The sequence below is a fragment of the Oryctolagus cuniculus genome, chromosome 14 (genome assembly GCF_051225735.1).
Source record: "Oryctolagus cuniculus isolate XC-2025 breed Fujian yellow rabbit chromosome 14, ASM5122573v1, whole genome shotgun sequence".
NCBI classification, from domain to species: domain Eukaryota; kingdom Metazoa; phylum Chordata; class Mammalia; order Lagomorpha; family Leporidae; genus Oryctolagus; species Oryctolagus cuniculus.
This window is the reverse complement of record NC_142880.1, coordinates 16753417-16768589: the sequence shown is the minus strand read 5'-3', so window position 1 is coordinate 16768589 and position 15173 is coordinate 16753417. Positions and strand designations below refer to the sequence as shown.

General features: G+C 41.0%; 1 protein-coding gene and 1 long non-coding RNA gene across 9 annotated transcripts in view; one reads left to right on the top strand and one right to left on the bottom strand.

Annotated features, from left to right (window-relative positions):
* Nucleotides 1–6884, top strand: part of KIAA0825 (KIAA0825 ortholog) — a 443996-nt gene extending 437112 nt beyond the window's left edge. For 6 of the 7 annotated variants that reach the window (XM_017344597.4, XM_017344595.4, XM_051853958.3 and 3 more), the window contains one exon: nt 3723–6884. In XM_017344597.4, coding sequence (XP_017200086.4) covers nt 3723–3840 — 118 coding nt within the window. In that variant the 3' untranslated portion in view covers nt 3841–6884. The remainder of the gene's footprint in view (nt 1–3722) is intronic. The other variant, XR_016220532.1, reaches the window with a different exon arrangement.
* The window catches only part of LOC138845140 (uncharacterized), a 35481-nt gene that overhangs the window by 3740 nt on the left and 16568 nt on the right, over nt 1–15173 (bottom strand). The window lies entirely within an intron of this gene.

Genomic DNA, 15173 nt, shown 5'->3' with positions numbered 1-15173 from the left:
TCCGTTTTCCATGATTTTTTGAAGTATCCTTGTACAATCTCAGTTGGTCTGAATAGCTGCTACTGAACTCTGATATTATTGAGAGAAATCAGTTATAGACAAAAATCCATAAACAAATGAGTATGCCTTTGTTCCAGTCCAACTCTGCTGACCCTGTTTCAAAGATGGTAGCCCTGAGGCACAGAGAGGTTAAGGCACTTACCTGAAGAGATACAAGTAAGTGGTAGGGTTAGATTCAACCCAGAGACTGATTTCAGGACTGATTTTCTTATTCAAGACACTTTTGAGTTCACAGATTTTAGATGTTTTCTTCCCAGCAGACAGTAGAGTAAATGGCTCAAAATACTTCTCACCCTCCAGACTGTAGCCCTTCTCATCTATCTGGTACTGATTTCTCCTTCCTACAAGCAAGTCCCCAGAACATGCTTCTGAGACAACCTAGACCAGAGCTACCAAGGACATATTTCATGCTCAAACGTATCCCCCGGTGTGGTTCTCCTCATTGGCTCTGGCACACAGCCATCCAAATACAAGTTTCTTGTAAAACTCATCACTAGAACAGCTATTAGCTGATCTGCAACTGCTTTTTATTCTGCACATCTCAAGATCTCTTTGTAGGGACCACAAATTCACTGTTGCTCATGGAGGAGAGCAGAAATAGAAAGCTTTTAGCCCACAGTCTGGCACATTGAAGAGTTCTATTATAGTAGCTAACATTAATGAAACATAAAGAGTAGCAGGCATGGAACTGTGGCCCAGGCATGAATACGTGAACCCAGGATGATGTGCCCCAGCTAGGAACACTCAAGTACATAAGAATGGTGCCAATGGGCAAGGTTGGGCCTGCTGACTCCATTAGTGTTTCTCAGACCAGGATTTAATGCCTCTGTTCTGTTCGGATAGGAAAAGAACCCATAGTCAAGGACAGGCCAAATCCCACTTTTGCTTATCCAGAAGCCATGCACATGGAGCCCATTCTAGAAGACAGTTGAGATTATATTACAGATCAGTAGGCTTTAATGGGATTTTGCTCTTTATCAGTGTTCAGGACACAACACAGTCAACTACCAGCAGCTGAAGTAGGGGCCAGTTTGCAGTTCCTTAACCAAGAAGGCAGATGAAGAATTTAGCCATAGTGCAAGAGGGCATGCTACTTGAGTCAACAACAACATGTATATGTAGTCACTTCATACTTTTCATGGAGAACTAGAATACCCTGGGCCAACATTTTCTGATTTCTGAAGAGACATGCTCCTACCACAGGTGTTAAATGTATTCAAGGAAATGGGAACACTTTGCTTAGTCACCTCTGTTTAACAAATTGATAGATTTTTCCTTTCTAAAAGTTGTGGTTTTTTGTTTTTTTTTTTTGACAGAATTGATTTGTTTCTGCATTGTTAACAAAATCTAAAAATGTGATGAAACTAAACTTCTCTTAAGAACTTAGATGTGAAATATAACAATGCTTGTGATAAACATGCATTTCAAATCTCTAATACTTTTATTCAGAGTTGAAATATTCAAAAAAATGTAGTTTTTATACTATTTTTCACCTATTCCTGTCTTTGTTTCTTATGATGATGTCTTCTTAATAAGCTCCCCCAAAATATAAGGAGGTTGTGGTAGGTAAATAACTTTGCCTGCTATCATTAATTACTAACTGCTCAATTATACTGTAGAGTGCCTATAATTGTCATGAAGCTTCAAAAAAATCCTTATGAATTCAATTATGTATACAATTCATTTAAATTACATTAATTATACAGGTTTTTAATGAAGCGGAGAGACTGCTTTCAATTTTCACAAGTAGAGACAATGATCAAAATATTTATGTGCCTATTACATATTTTGTTCTGTTGACATAAAATAATTCATTTACTTAGACAATATTAACACCTTTACATGGGAGGATTAAAAGGCAAACTTAATTTCTTGCATTTGTATTTGTTAACTGTATACTTATATTATCCTTAGGGTTTTTTTTAATATTAGCACATTTTGGGTAACATTTTTTTGTTTATTTTTTGGGTAACATTTTTTAAAAGATTTATTTATTTGAAAGGCAAAGTTACAGAAGAGAGGGAGACACACACACACACACACACACACACAAAGGAGAGATCTTCCATACTCTGGTTCACTTCCCAAATGGCTGCAACAACCAGGGCTGGGCCAGGCTGAAGCCAGGAGCCTGGAACTCCATCTAGGTTTCCCCTGTGGATGCCAGAGGCCTACCCAATTGAGCCATCTTCTGCTGCTTTCCCAAGCCCATTAGCAGGGAGCTGGATTGGAAGTCGCGCAGCTGACACTCTAACTGGTGCCCCAATTTGGGATGCTGGCCTTGCACGTGGTGGCCTAAATTACTACGCAACAACACCAGCCTCCTGCATTAGTTTTGTCACCCTTTGTGACAGCCTATTGTGGTGGGGTGGATTGGGGGTGGAAGAACCAGGAATGAGGAAAGCAGAAGAAAATTCCTGCAGAAATTCCTTGTTGGGATGCAGGGTTCCATCTTCCCTGGTTAATCCCAGGGACATGCTATATAGAAGAGAGGTGGAGGAAAAGAAATGACGAAGTATACTTGGGCCATTGGGTAATAGTTACTTTGCAATACATAGTTGAAGATTCTAATATTTTTTCCTATTGTTCAGAATTGGAAAGTCTTTCATTACATTTTTTTTTTTTAATTTTAAGATCTATTTATGTATTTGAGAGGCAGAGCTAAAGACAGAGAGAGGGAAAGACAGAGAGAGAGGTCTTCCATCAGCTAGTTCCTTCCCTAATTGGCCGGAGCTGGGCTGATCCTGGGCCATCTTCTGCTGCCTTCCAAGATTGGAAGTGGAGCAGCCAGGACTCAAACCAGCGCCCGTATGGGATGCTGTCGCTGCAGGCAGAGGCATAACCTACTACGCCAAAGCCCTGGCCCCTCATGTCTTTTTTTTTTTTTTTAAGTAAAAGTTCTTGCTAACAATTGGCTGTTTTTCTTGGGTAATTTAACTTGATTTCTTCAAATCTGATCTTATTTGTAGGGAAATACTGGCCTGCTCTTTAGGTCCTTAAGGTATATCCAGCTTAGTATGACTGCTAAGGTTTTCCTGGCAAACTTCCTTGCTTCTTAAAGCCATTGATCCATGTGTATCAGTGAGGGAAAAATGCTACCAAAACTACTATTATATTTATTTTTCTTTATTTGAGACATAGACAGACATACACAGAAAGAGACAGCTAGCCAGAGGGAACTCCTCCCTGGTTTACTCTCCAAAGTCTTGCAATAGCTCACGCTTGGATGTGCCAATGCCAGAATTCGGGAATACAATCTGTCTCCCATGTTTGTGCCAGAAACCCAGTTACCTGAGCCATTACCACTGCCTTCCAGGTCTGCATAGGTAGGAAACTGGAGTCAGGAGCTGGAGTGGGGCTGAACCCAGCCACTCTGGCGGGTGTCTAAATCAGCGTCTCAACTGCTATGTTTACCCTTGTTTTTCAAATTTAGGAAATACAGAGACCTCATTTGAAACATTGTTTTAAAACTTTCCTGGAGCAGAGCTAGTGTGCCTCTACCTTCCTCTCAATTCTCCTAGTCCACTGTGTAGAAGCAGCGCCAGTGAATCAGGTTCCCAAGTGGTAGTCAGTAAAGAATGAATGGGAAGAAACAGACTCCTCAATACCAGTGACTGTAGTTTGGAAGTTATAAAAATACTAAGATGTGCTTTCTCTTTTAGGTGGGAAATGAGGAATGAGGAGACACTAGAAGAGGAAGAAAAAGCTATGCTGGAACGTTTGAAACAAATTTGCACCATACAGAACTCTTCTGCCTTGGATAACACAGAAGAACAGTAATCTGCAGAAAACAGCAACAGCTTTATTTTAGGAGACACTCACATGTAACAGGGTAGGATTTCTGCTGTAGTCAGAATGAAGCTCAGATGTGCTGTGAAGCATGAAACCCATGACTGAGTAATCTTTCTACTGAAAAGGGATACAGCATGCAGAGAATAAAGTGCTACATATTTTTGATTTTAAAAATAATTTTAAATGTTTCTTTTTCCCCCATCTTTCTTTTTACATGATATAACTGCTGCCATCTCGTGTTCCCTCTGAATTACTTTTTTTCTTCCTTTCAGTCCCGAAGTATCTATGACAACAGGCAAAATGTTTGGTAATGTTTCCGCTAAGGATTTTTTAAATACTGTATTTGGATGTTAAGTTGAGTGGAGTCATATAGCCTCCCGAGTCATCTGAAAATTTCCATATCCTCTATAGCTGTAGCCCAAGTCCAGGTTCTAACTGCCGTTAGTACCCAGCATTGTACCAGCCTCCCTTACCACCTAACCTCTTCCCATCCAGTGTATCTCAAGCACAGCCACAAGAAACCTTATTTTCAGTCCTCCTGCTAAACCCAAGTCAAACTTTGATGCATCTACTGTTAGGTCCTACAGCAAATGGCTCCATGTGCAGGAAACTGCCATCCTCTGGGCTCAATCCACTCCCTTGCTGTTTGGATAAATCAAAAACCACCTTTCTCCCAAAATTATGCTCAAAACTCTGTGCAACGATCCCTGTCCCATTGCTCATCATCCTACTACTGTTCTTATTCCCACCATCGATGCCCACACTTGCATTCACCATGAGGAAACAAAGTATGTTCTCCCACCCTCTCTGCCAAGTACAGTCATGGGTGTTGTTATGTCCTTGCCCTCAGTGCCTAATATCAGATCATGAAGACCTTGAAGCCCTGACAATTTAATATGAAGTCTCCCTTGTATAACTCCACATGTGCCTACTGCAGTGGCAACCACTGAGTAAGCAGTTAATAAACACAGTTAATTGAAAGGAGAAGACAGCAAAACCATGAGGCAGTTGAGCAGTCCTCAGGATATCTATGAGAAGCCTGTGTCATGCGTTAACATTTTAGATCATCTGACTTCAAACATCATAGGTTCTGATGTTCTCCTAAAAAATCACAAATTATCTGTACTCTCATATTTTCTGTTTTTTATATATTAAAATATATGTAGCCTGCATTATTTCCAAAGGAAAATAACTCCATGCTTTTTTAAAAAAAAAATTATTAATTTATTTGAAGGGCAAAGTTACAGAGAGAGAGGGGAAGAGGCAGGGAGACAGATCTTCCATACGCTGCTTCACCTCCTAATGGCCACAAGGGCCAGAACTAGGCCAATCCAAAGCCAGGAGCCAGGAGCTTTTTCTGGGTCTCCCCTGTGGGTGCAGGGGCTCAGGGACTTAGGCCATGTTCTGCTGCTTTCCTAGACACATTAGTAGGAAGCTGGACTGGAAGTGGAGCAGGTGGGACTCAAACGGCACCCATCTGGGATACCAGCGCCACAGGCAGTGGGTTTACCGGCTATGCCATAGTGGCAGCCGCCTCATGCATTTTTTTCAAAGAGTGAAAGCTTGGGATGCAGAAGAGGCCACCATAGAAATTTCTTGCATTTTTTCTTTAAGTGAACTTACAAAAATGGCCAAGTCGCCAGCTGCCTGCCAAATAACACCTTTTATTTTTTAATTCCACTTTAGTTGGCTGTATAGTAATGAACCAAGTATTTTAAGATGTGGTTAAAATATTTTCTAAAAATTGTAAGTAAATTTTATGAGAACTCATGTTCCATCTGATCTTATCTATAAACAACTATTATAACAGTCAAAGGAAGGCAACAGTTGACTGTTGCTTAACCTAAGTGATAGTCTACACATATGTACTAAATTTGCATTGAAGAACCTTAAAAATCAAACCAAGATGGAGTGACCTAAGCCAATACCATTAAAAACAAGAAGTTACCTTTGCCCCAAATAAAAATTAAAGTTTAAAATTACAGCCCTAAACTTTTTCCCCCAAAGCTAAAATTAGGTGCAGCTATAAAATAAGGGACCCTATGCTTAGCTAGCTGCGACACTTGTGCCTGGCTGTGCTAAGACCTAACCCAGTTTGTATACCTCCTAATACTCAAATAAAGGTGTGGGAGGTGGGACGCCGCTCTTCCACCAGGGGAACAAAGGGAAAGAGACGTCGTCCCCCCTCAGGGTGAACAATATGGCGCTGGCAGGAACTACCAAAGAAGTAAACAACAAAATGGCGACGAGGTGCATGCCTCCCATGTGATCCCGTAGCTGATTGGATAGAAGACGCATGCCCTTCACATGAACAACTCGAGGATTGGACTGCTGTGTGCATGGACTCTATAGTGCTTTGGATTGGTCGCTGCGGGTATATAAACCGTGTGGCTTGTACTGGGGGCGCTCTCCGGACTCCTGAGTTCAGGAGGCCCGTCTGCACAGACGCCAAATAAATCCCCTTGCTTTTGCATCAGCTGGTCTGGAATCTGAGTCTCTGGGGTGTGCCTCTCGACGTGTTAGCATCCTCACCCCGAGGGTCTAACAGCATAATTATGCAACACTAAAATGTAAGGTGAATAGGCCAAATAAAACAACTTTTCACATTTGGGTTGTCTTCTAATGTATCTCAAGTGTCTTTTAAAGCCACTTTTTTCACTGAATTTGTATACTGCTGTACTAATCCTAGGAAGTGAGTTAGTTCCTGCAGAAAAAAATTTTTATATGACTCCCACTTGAAAGAAGTATAGTAAGGGAAGAGTGGGATGAGATTGAAAGAGAAAGAGAGCTTCACTTGAATTTTCTCTTGTACTCTTTGTGAACTTACTATTGACATAAGTGCAATTAAGTTTATAATTTGGGATGTTAAATGACAAGTGGTTGATTTGTAAAATCATTTTCACCTTATACTCAATATGTTTTTTTGAATTACAATAAGAAGTAGTATTTCAAAACAGTTGTTGTATCTCACATTTATTTTGAATTTGTATAAGTTAACAATAGTAATAAAGCCTAACAGTTTATAACACCCCACATGGTTATTATAAATATATTGTCTTCCTATTAAATATTATCTTCCTTCTCTGTTCTGCTTGACTTTGTTTTGTGTAATTATAAAGAGATAACTGGTTTAGTAGTTACTATGTAGAAACAGTATGGATTAATTTGTGATAAATTATAAACAACATTATATATTTCAGTTATTTTATATTTTATATAAATACCTCTACCAAACATTTTTGTAAAACTATCAAAGAATGGGAAAAAATCACTTGTTTTTTCTCTCAGTATGTGCCTACATACAATATTCTATTACCTCAGTTCAAATATTCTTGAATCAAAAAGAATTTTAGGTAGTTTTTAATTAGTATTTTTTACTATAAAATCTTTAAGTGTTTTTTGATTTTTTTAAAAATACTTTTGTTGGAAATAGTTCGTGTCTTAAAAAAAGTTGTATTCATTTTTTAAATCATCTTCCAAGTTTATTTACAAACATTTCAAAATGAGATTGCACCTCTTAAAGTGCTCTTCTTTATCTGTTAAAAGGATGAACTAAAGCATCAGCTGTTAACATGTATGAGAGGATTAGTACGGAGAAGATAAGAGTAAAGTTTATGTTGTGTAAGTAATTGTGGAAAACCAAGAATAGGAAAGTTCAGAATTGAAGAGAAGCTTGAAGCTGGAAAAGCATTTTAATAACAGAGGAAAAGGTGCAGTGGGTTAAGCTGCTCCTTGCCATACTAGCATCCAATATGTGAGTGCTCATTTGAGCCTAGCTGCTTTGCTTCCAATCCAGCTTCCTGCTAATGTGCTTGGGAAGGCAGTGGAAGATGGCCCAAGTGTTTGGGCCTCTGCCACTCATGTGGGAGATGTAGATGGGGCCCTGGCTCTTTGCTTCAGCCTCGTCCAGCTCTGCCTGTTGAGGCTATTTGGAGAATGAACAAATGAATGGATGATACTTTTGTGTGCGCTCTCTCTCTGTCTCTGTTTCTCTGGCTTTCAAATAAGTAAATAAACAATTAAAAAAAAAAAAAGCCAGCCCCTAAGTAACAAAGCTTTAAAAAATAACAGAAGAAAAGAAGTACCAAGAAGGGATTGAAGAATTATGCATCCTTATATTCCAAGTAAGAAGTATTATTCCAACCATGAAAACAAGATTTTATATAATGATTTGGCACATTTTTAAAAATGTTATAGTTTCTTTACCATATATATTTTGATATATATACACATATATAAAACATAAATGTGTAGTACTTTGTGGGGGTACAAGTAGAAAATCTAATTTTCCTCAAATCTCTATTTGCCAAACTGCTTTGTCAGATTTTTTTTTTCTATCCCTGCATAATATCGTAGGCATGTATTATTGCTTTTCTGGTCACATGTAGCCTTTTTGGAATGTCTTATATTTAGTTACTTAAAAGTTTGATATGGTCTAAATCATTTTAACTGTTTTCTATTCATTAACCCTGTTTAACCTTTCTCCTTTCTTCACTCTGCTCCCTTCCTTTCTTCCTTTTTAAAATTCTACTCTTCTCTGCCTTCTCTGTTTTAAATTGAGCATTTTATTTGATTCCAGTTTTTCTCCTCTCATAGCACATCAATTAGATTTCTTGTTTAAAGTTTAAGTGGTTGCTTTAGAATTTGTGACATACACTAACAACTAATCCAAGTTCACTTTTATGCAACTTTGTACTGCTTCATGAGTAGTGCCACTGCCATCTATAGAGTATTTCTTTTTCCTCTCTCTCTTTAATAACATCATTGTCATTCATTTTACTTATCCATAACTTATAATTGTGGGATAAAATGTTATGATTATTATTATTTTCCACAGACTGTTATCTGTTATGTCAATTAACAATAAGAAAAATAAGGGGTTAGCACTGTGGCACAGCAAGTTAAACCACCGCCTGTGACCCCAGCTTTCCACTTGAGCACTGTTTTGAGTCACAGATGCTCTACTTCCAATCCAGCTCCCTGCTAAAGTGCCTGGGAAAGCAGCAGAAAATGGCCCAAGTACTTGAGCCCCTGCCACCTACTGGGAGACCCAGATCAGGTTTCAGGTGCCTGGTTTTGGCCTGGTCCAGCCCTGGCTATTGCAGCCATCTGGGGAGTGAACCAGCAAATTGAAGACATCTCTCTCTCCCCGTCCCCCTCTTCACCTTCCCTCTCTGAACTCTACCTTTCAAATAAATAAATACATCTTTTTTAAAAAAGATTTTATTTTACCTTCATTTATTCCTCCTCTGAAGATCTTCCTTTTTTTTCAATAACTTCTGATCTACATAATTTTCCTTCCCCATGAAAATCTTCCATTAATGTTTCTTGCGTGGTAGATGTATTAGTTTCTCTTTTTGTTACTTTAACTAAAATATTCAAAAGGAGCTCACTTGGCTAATCCTCCACCTGCAGCGCCGGCACTCCACATTCTAGTCCCAGCTGGGGCGCCAGATTCTGTCCTGGTTGCCCCTCTTCCAGGCCAGCTCTCTGCTGTGACCCGGGAAGGCAGTGGAGGATGGCCCAAGTCCTTGGGCCCTGCACCCGCATGGGAGACCAGGAGGAAGCACCTGGCTCCTGGCTTCGGATCGGTGCAGCACACTGGTCACAATGCGCCGGCCGTAGTGGTCACTTGGGGGGTGAACCAACAGAAGGAAGACCTTTCTCTCTGTCTCTCTCTCTCTCTCTCACTGTCTAACTCTGCCTGTCAAAAAAAAAAAAAAAAAAAAAGGCTGACTTCAACTCATGGCTTGGAGGTGTCTTAGAGAGGCTGTTCCTGGCAGATCCAGAGTGACAATCACATGGTAAGCCTTCGGGAAGCAAAGAGGAAAGGTAAGTTAAACTTGAAACTCAAATAATCAACTCTCTTGTGAGAAACACCTTCCAAGGGCAAACCCCTAGTGACCTAAAGACCCCTGCCAGACATACCTCTCAGACACTACATTGAGATCAAGTCTCTACCCTTAATCCATCCACCCTTAACATTGAGATTTCAGAATTTAAACATTTACATGAGTTTTGAGGATACAAGTCCTACTCAACCCATAGCAGCAGGTCTATTGGCAACAAATCCCCTTGATGTTTAAATATTTCATTCCACCCTCTTCTTGCATGGTTTCTAAAAAAAAGTTCAATATAACTCTTATCCTGTACCTCCACAGATGAGGTATTCCCCAACCTGTACTGTTAACTTCTTTCAAGATTTTCTCTTTTTTTTAAAAAAAAAAAAAAACATTTTATTTATTTATTTGACAGGTAGAGTTACAGACAGTGAGAGACACAGAAAGAAAGGTCTTCCTTCAGTTGGTTCACTCTTCAAATGGCCGGAGCTGTGCCGATCCGGAGCCAGGAGCCAGGTGCTTCCTCCTGGTCTCCCATGCAGGTGCAGGGGCCCACACCCTTGGGCCATCCTCTTCTGCCCTCCCAGGCCACAGCAGAGAGCTGGATTGGAAGAGGGGCAGCCGGGACTAGAACCAGCGCCCATATGGGATGCCGGCGCCTCAGGTGGAGGATTAACCTACTATGCCACAGAGCCAGCCCCAAGATTTTCTCCTTGTCTTTGGTTTTTTGCAGTTTGAATATGATATGACTAGATGAAGTTTTTTGGCATTTGCACTGCTTGAGGTTGTCTATACTTCCTGGATGATGTCTGTCATTCATTTTGGAAAATCCTTAGCCATTATTGCCTCAAACTGTTGATCTAATGCTATTTTTTCTTTCTTCTCCTTCTGATATTCTCTTTATGCAAACTTTACGCCTTTTGTAATTGCCCCATAGTTCTGTTTCATCTGTTTCATTCTTTTTGTCTTTGCATTTCAGTTCTGGAAGCTTCTACTGACACATCATCAAGTTCCGAGATTCTTTCTTTAGCTTTATCCAGTCTACTTATGAGCTCATGAAAAGCATCCTTCATTTTATTACAGTATTATTGATCTGTATATATTTTTAAATTTATCCTCTCAGAGTTCTGCCCTTCTACTTACATTGACTGATATAAGTCTTCTTTTCTTATGTGCTGTCTATCCTCCCTTGTAAGGTTAGACTAGAATGGAATTGAGTGATTCCATTCCTCCACTTGGGTTAGGCTCTGGTAAAAATAGTTTTCCTTAAAAGCATGCATTGTTAAGGAAAGCAAAAAACTCGGGGCACATTTCAAAATAGTTTTCCCTTCCACTGCCAGAGGACATATTTTTCTGATCCTTACAGTGAGAACCTGGTAGAAATCCTGGATGTAAAACTCACAAAAGTGTGAGTGCCCCTATTCTGTGAAACAAGGGTCCCTTTGAGTTTTCCATTTTCAAACTACCTGACACAGCTACCAGCAAATTTTCAATTATACTTTAAAGTGTTTGCTACAGTTTGACTATGTCACCAAAATTTGATGTGTTGGAAGTTTAATCCCAGTTTATATGTTAGTGCTATTTGGACATGGGTCCCCACTCCCACATTGGTCTGATCCACAATTGTGGCTGGAAAGAAGTAGCATGATCTGTTTTGTGTCAGTTTCTTCCCCTTCTACTTCCTCTGATCCTACATTCACACTGTTACCCAATGTTACTCTGAAATCCTTCAGAGTCAGCTGAGGGATGGGAGAGAATGGCTTTCATAAACAGGGATCATTGTCTACTCTGCAGCAAATGATGAAAGACTGATGCCTTCTGACATTAAGTACATTTAGTATAGTTTTGGACAGGAACACCCACATTGCTGTTCGCTGATAGCTGGGATGAAAACTCCAGGCAACATCTCACAACGCCCTTTCAGCTCTCCTACTACAACTCTTCTTTTTTACATCACACAGCTTTATCTGCTGGTTCATTAGCTTCTCTTTTCTTTTTTTTTTTTAATTAATTTATTTGAAAGTCACAGTTACACAGAGAGAGGGGAGGCAGAGAGAGAGAGAGAAAGAGAGAGAGAGGTCTTCCATCCGATGGTTCACTCCCCAATTGGCTGCAACGGCTGGAGGTGCGCCAATCCAAAGCCAGGAGCCAGGGCTTCCTTCAGGTCTCCCACACGGGTGCAGGGCCCAAGCACTTGGGCCATCTTTTACTGCTTTCCCAGGCCACAGCAGAAAGATGGATCGGAAGTGGAGCAGCCAGGACTTGAACCGGCACTTGATACCAGCGCTTCAGGCCAAAGCGTTAACCCGCTGCGCCACAGTGCTGAGCCCTCTCTTTTCTTTCTAGTAGAGCTGCTTCTCTCGTGTCCCAAAACAATTGTACCTCAGTGTTATAGGCTGAATTGTGGTCCTCCCACAAAATATACACAGAAGTTTTAACCCTACCAGCTTCAGAATGTGATCTTACTTAGAAATAAGGTCTCTACAGATATATTAAGTCAAAATGAGGTCATTAGAATGAGTGCTAATCCAGTTTGACTTGTGTTCCTATGAAAAGGAAAATGTGGACACAGAGGTAAGCACACAGGGAGATTAAGGCGAGAGCTGAGTATATGACTGCAAGCCAAAGAAAGCAGAAAAACTCCCAGATTCTAGGAGAGAAACACAAAAAAGACTCTTCTCACAGCCTTCAGATGGAAGCAGCCCTGTCAAAACCACGATCTTGGATTGCTACCTCCCAGAACTATGAGATACAATAAATTCTGTTATTTCAGCCATATGGTTGGAGGTACTTTGTTGTGTCAGCCCTGGCAGATAGCACACTCAGCCATGTACAATCATCCCTACTTGCTGGTGAGAAAACCTGACACCTCTGTCTCCATACTCTGCCATCACAGTCACCTCCAATCAGTTTCTTACACTAAAATATTTTCAAGCATGAGAGGTAGATACTCATCTTTGGGAATTGCCATTTCCCAAACTCCAAGGTTGTTGGCCAACTTCTTCCACATTCCTCAAAAACAAACAAACAAACAACAACAACAACAAAAAACCCTCTTCCTTAGTACAGGCATACAGAATGCAATCCAAAATTGTTCTCATAAGCCTATGTAAGTGCATGATTCTATAGGCTTATGAAAACAATTTTGGATTTCATGTTACATGAATAAGGAAGCTATTAAAGATTTTGAACAGGAAAGCAACAAGTTCTGATTTGAATTTTTAAAGGACTTCTACATCTGCCAGTTGGAGACTCAACTATAGGAATTCAAAAACAGAAGCAGGTAGAATAATGAAGAGACCATTATGGGAGGAGGATCAAGGTTACTGAATAGAGAGAATCTGCATCTACCACAGCCTGGAAGATGTTTCAGAACAAGGGAAAAACTGCATTTCCAGAAGACTGTCTGAGGTAGTGTTCAGTAAAACAGTGACAGGAATTACAAAAAGCGCTGACACCTGGCTGGGGGATACCATCTTGCTGGGGAAAGTTTTCTATATATAAAACATTAGAATCAGAATCAGGGAGACTGGCTGAAGGAACACTTGAGTACAGAAGTGACAAGAACTGCAAATAGCACAGAGACTCTGAAAAGCAGAGAGAGAGAGAGAGAGAAATCACATGGTCACTCCTGCTACCACCCTTAGTGTCCACTTGCCATACCTATCCTAGTGCCCTGGCTATGGGACACCATCTTATCAGAAAATGGGTTCTATATATAAATTATTAGAACTGGAGAGACTGAGGGGAAACTTCAGGAAGGAAGTGAACAGATCTGTAAACCACAGAGCCTCTGAAGGCCAGCAGAGAGAGAGGGGCAGAGCAGAACACCTGATGCTGTCAACTACTGCTCTTTCCCCAGCTGCCTTGAAAAGGGGACAGCATCTTGCTGGGAAGAAATAAACAGAAAGCTCCATGACCCCTGCTATGGCCGCAGATGGACAGCCTACCTATGGAGGAAGTTCACAGTCCACACTGACTTTAAATCAAGTCTGGAGGGTTCACTGGGGTCCAAGTGGTAATTTTGCACCAAAAGAAAAATCTACACTGTCTTCCTCTGTCCCCAAAGTGCTAGAAGTGAGCTGTTGCTAAGCAGCCGCTAAACCCTGCCCATCTTAGGAGGAAGCAAAAAGCCCTTCACTACCAGAAGCCCCCAGAGACAGCAAGGACATCTTCCAGGGAAGAATGCAGGCCCCTGTGAATCCTGAAGCTACAGGAGTTCTGGGCATAAGCCCTTGCTCTGTGCCACTTAGGGAGCTTCTCCATGGCTTCTTGTGTTTAGTCAGCAGCGACATCCCATACACAAGCCCAGGGACCCAGACCTGAGGAAGCCCCTTCTGCAGCTCTTACCACAGGGTGCTTGGGGCCTGGGGGCAAAGCCCAAGCCCAAGCATCACTCTTGCATATCCTGTGGGAACTGGGGAGCAATACCATATCTCCTCCCTATAAATCTAGGGTTGTTGCTGCTGATGCTTTAATTCCTAGAGTAATTTATACTCACAGATGGGATCCAGAGGGCCCTACCAGCACTCCTCTGCTTTAGGATTGTGACTGACAGTGCACAATCCCCAGCATAATTGGCACTTGCCCTTTGAGACCTGGGTAGGTATCCCACTTCACTTTGGAGTTCCAGGACTATGATGATTAATACTATATTCCTCAGAGTCATCAGAACACATCTGTGGAAACTGTGGAAGAGCCTACCTGCATTCCAGTGCTCCAGACCCATATCTGTCTGCAAAATCCTCAGCATAACCTATAATCACTCTGTGGGACTGAGACAAATTTTGGCATTAGTCGTACCCACATAGCAAGCAAAGGGGAAGGTCTTATCCATAGTGTTCTGTCCAAGCCCATAGCCATTGGTGCCACAAACCCAGCATCACTCAGGCTTGCCTTGTAGGACAAGGGAGCAGCACCCTCTGTATACCACGGCACCAGAAACATGGCTAAAGCCATCGCAAACCTTGGTATGATTGACACCTAACTCTCTGGAGACTAAAGACACATCCCTTTGGAAGCTCACATCCACTTCAAAGTCAACTATTACTTGCATAAACCACTGCAGACCTGACCACTGTGGAACTTGTAGACACTGCTGTCATTGACTAACACTGAAGAAACCACTTGGAGGTTACACTTCTGGGCTCATCTAGATCCAAAGCCAAATCAACAACCAAAGTGACACTCCACATTCCATTTAAACAAAAAAGTCTTTTCCAATGAAAACTATTTCATAATAAAGGAACTGTTAAACCATATGCACAGGCATCAGTGTAGGATCACAGCAAATGGGAAGAAGCAAAGAAGCATGACATTTCCAAAAGAACAAAGTAGTTTTGATCTCAATATGAAAGAAATCTATGAAATGCCCAAAGAAGAATACAAAATAATGATCCAAAGAAACCTCAGTAAGATGCAAGAGCATATAGATAGACAGTGTAAAGAATTGTGGAGAGCCGGCGCCGTGGCTCAATAGGC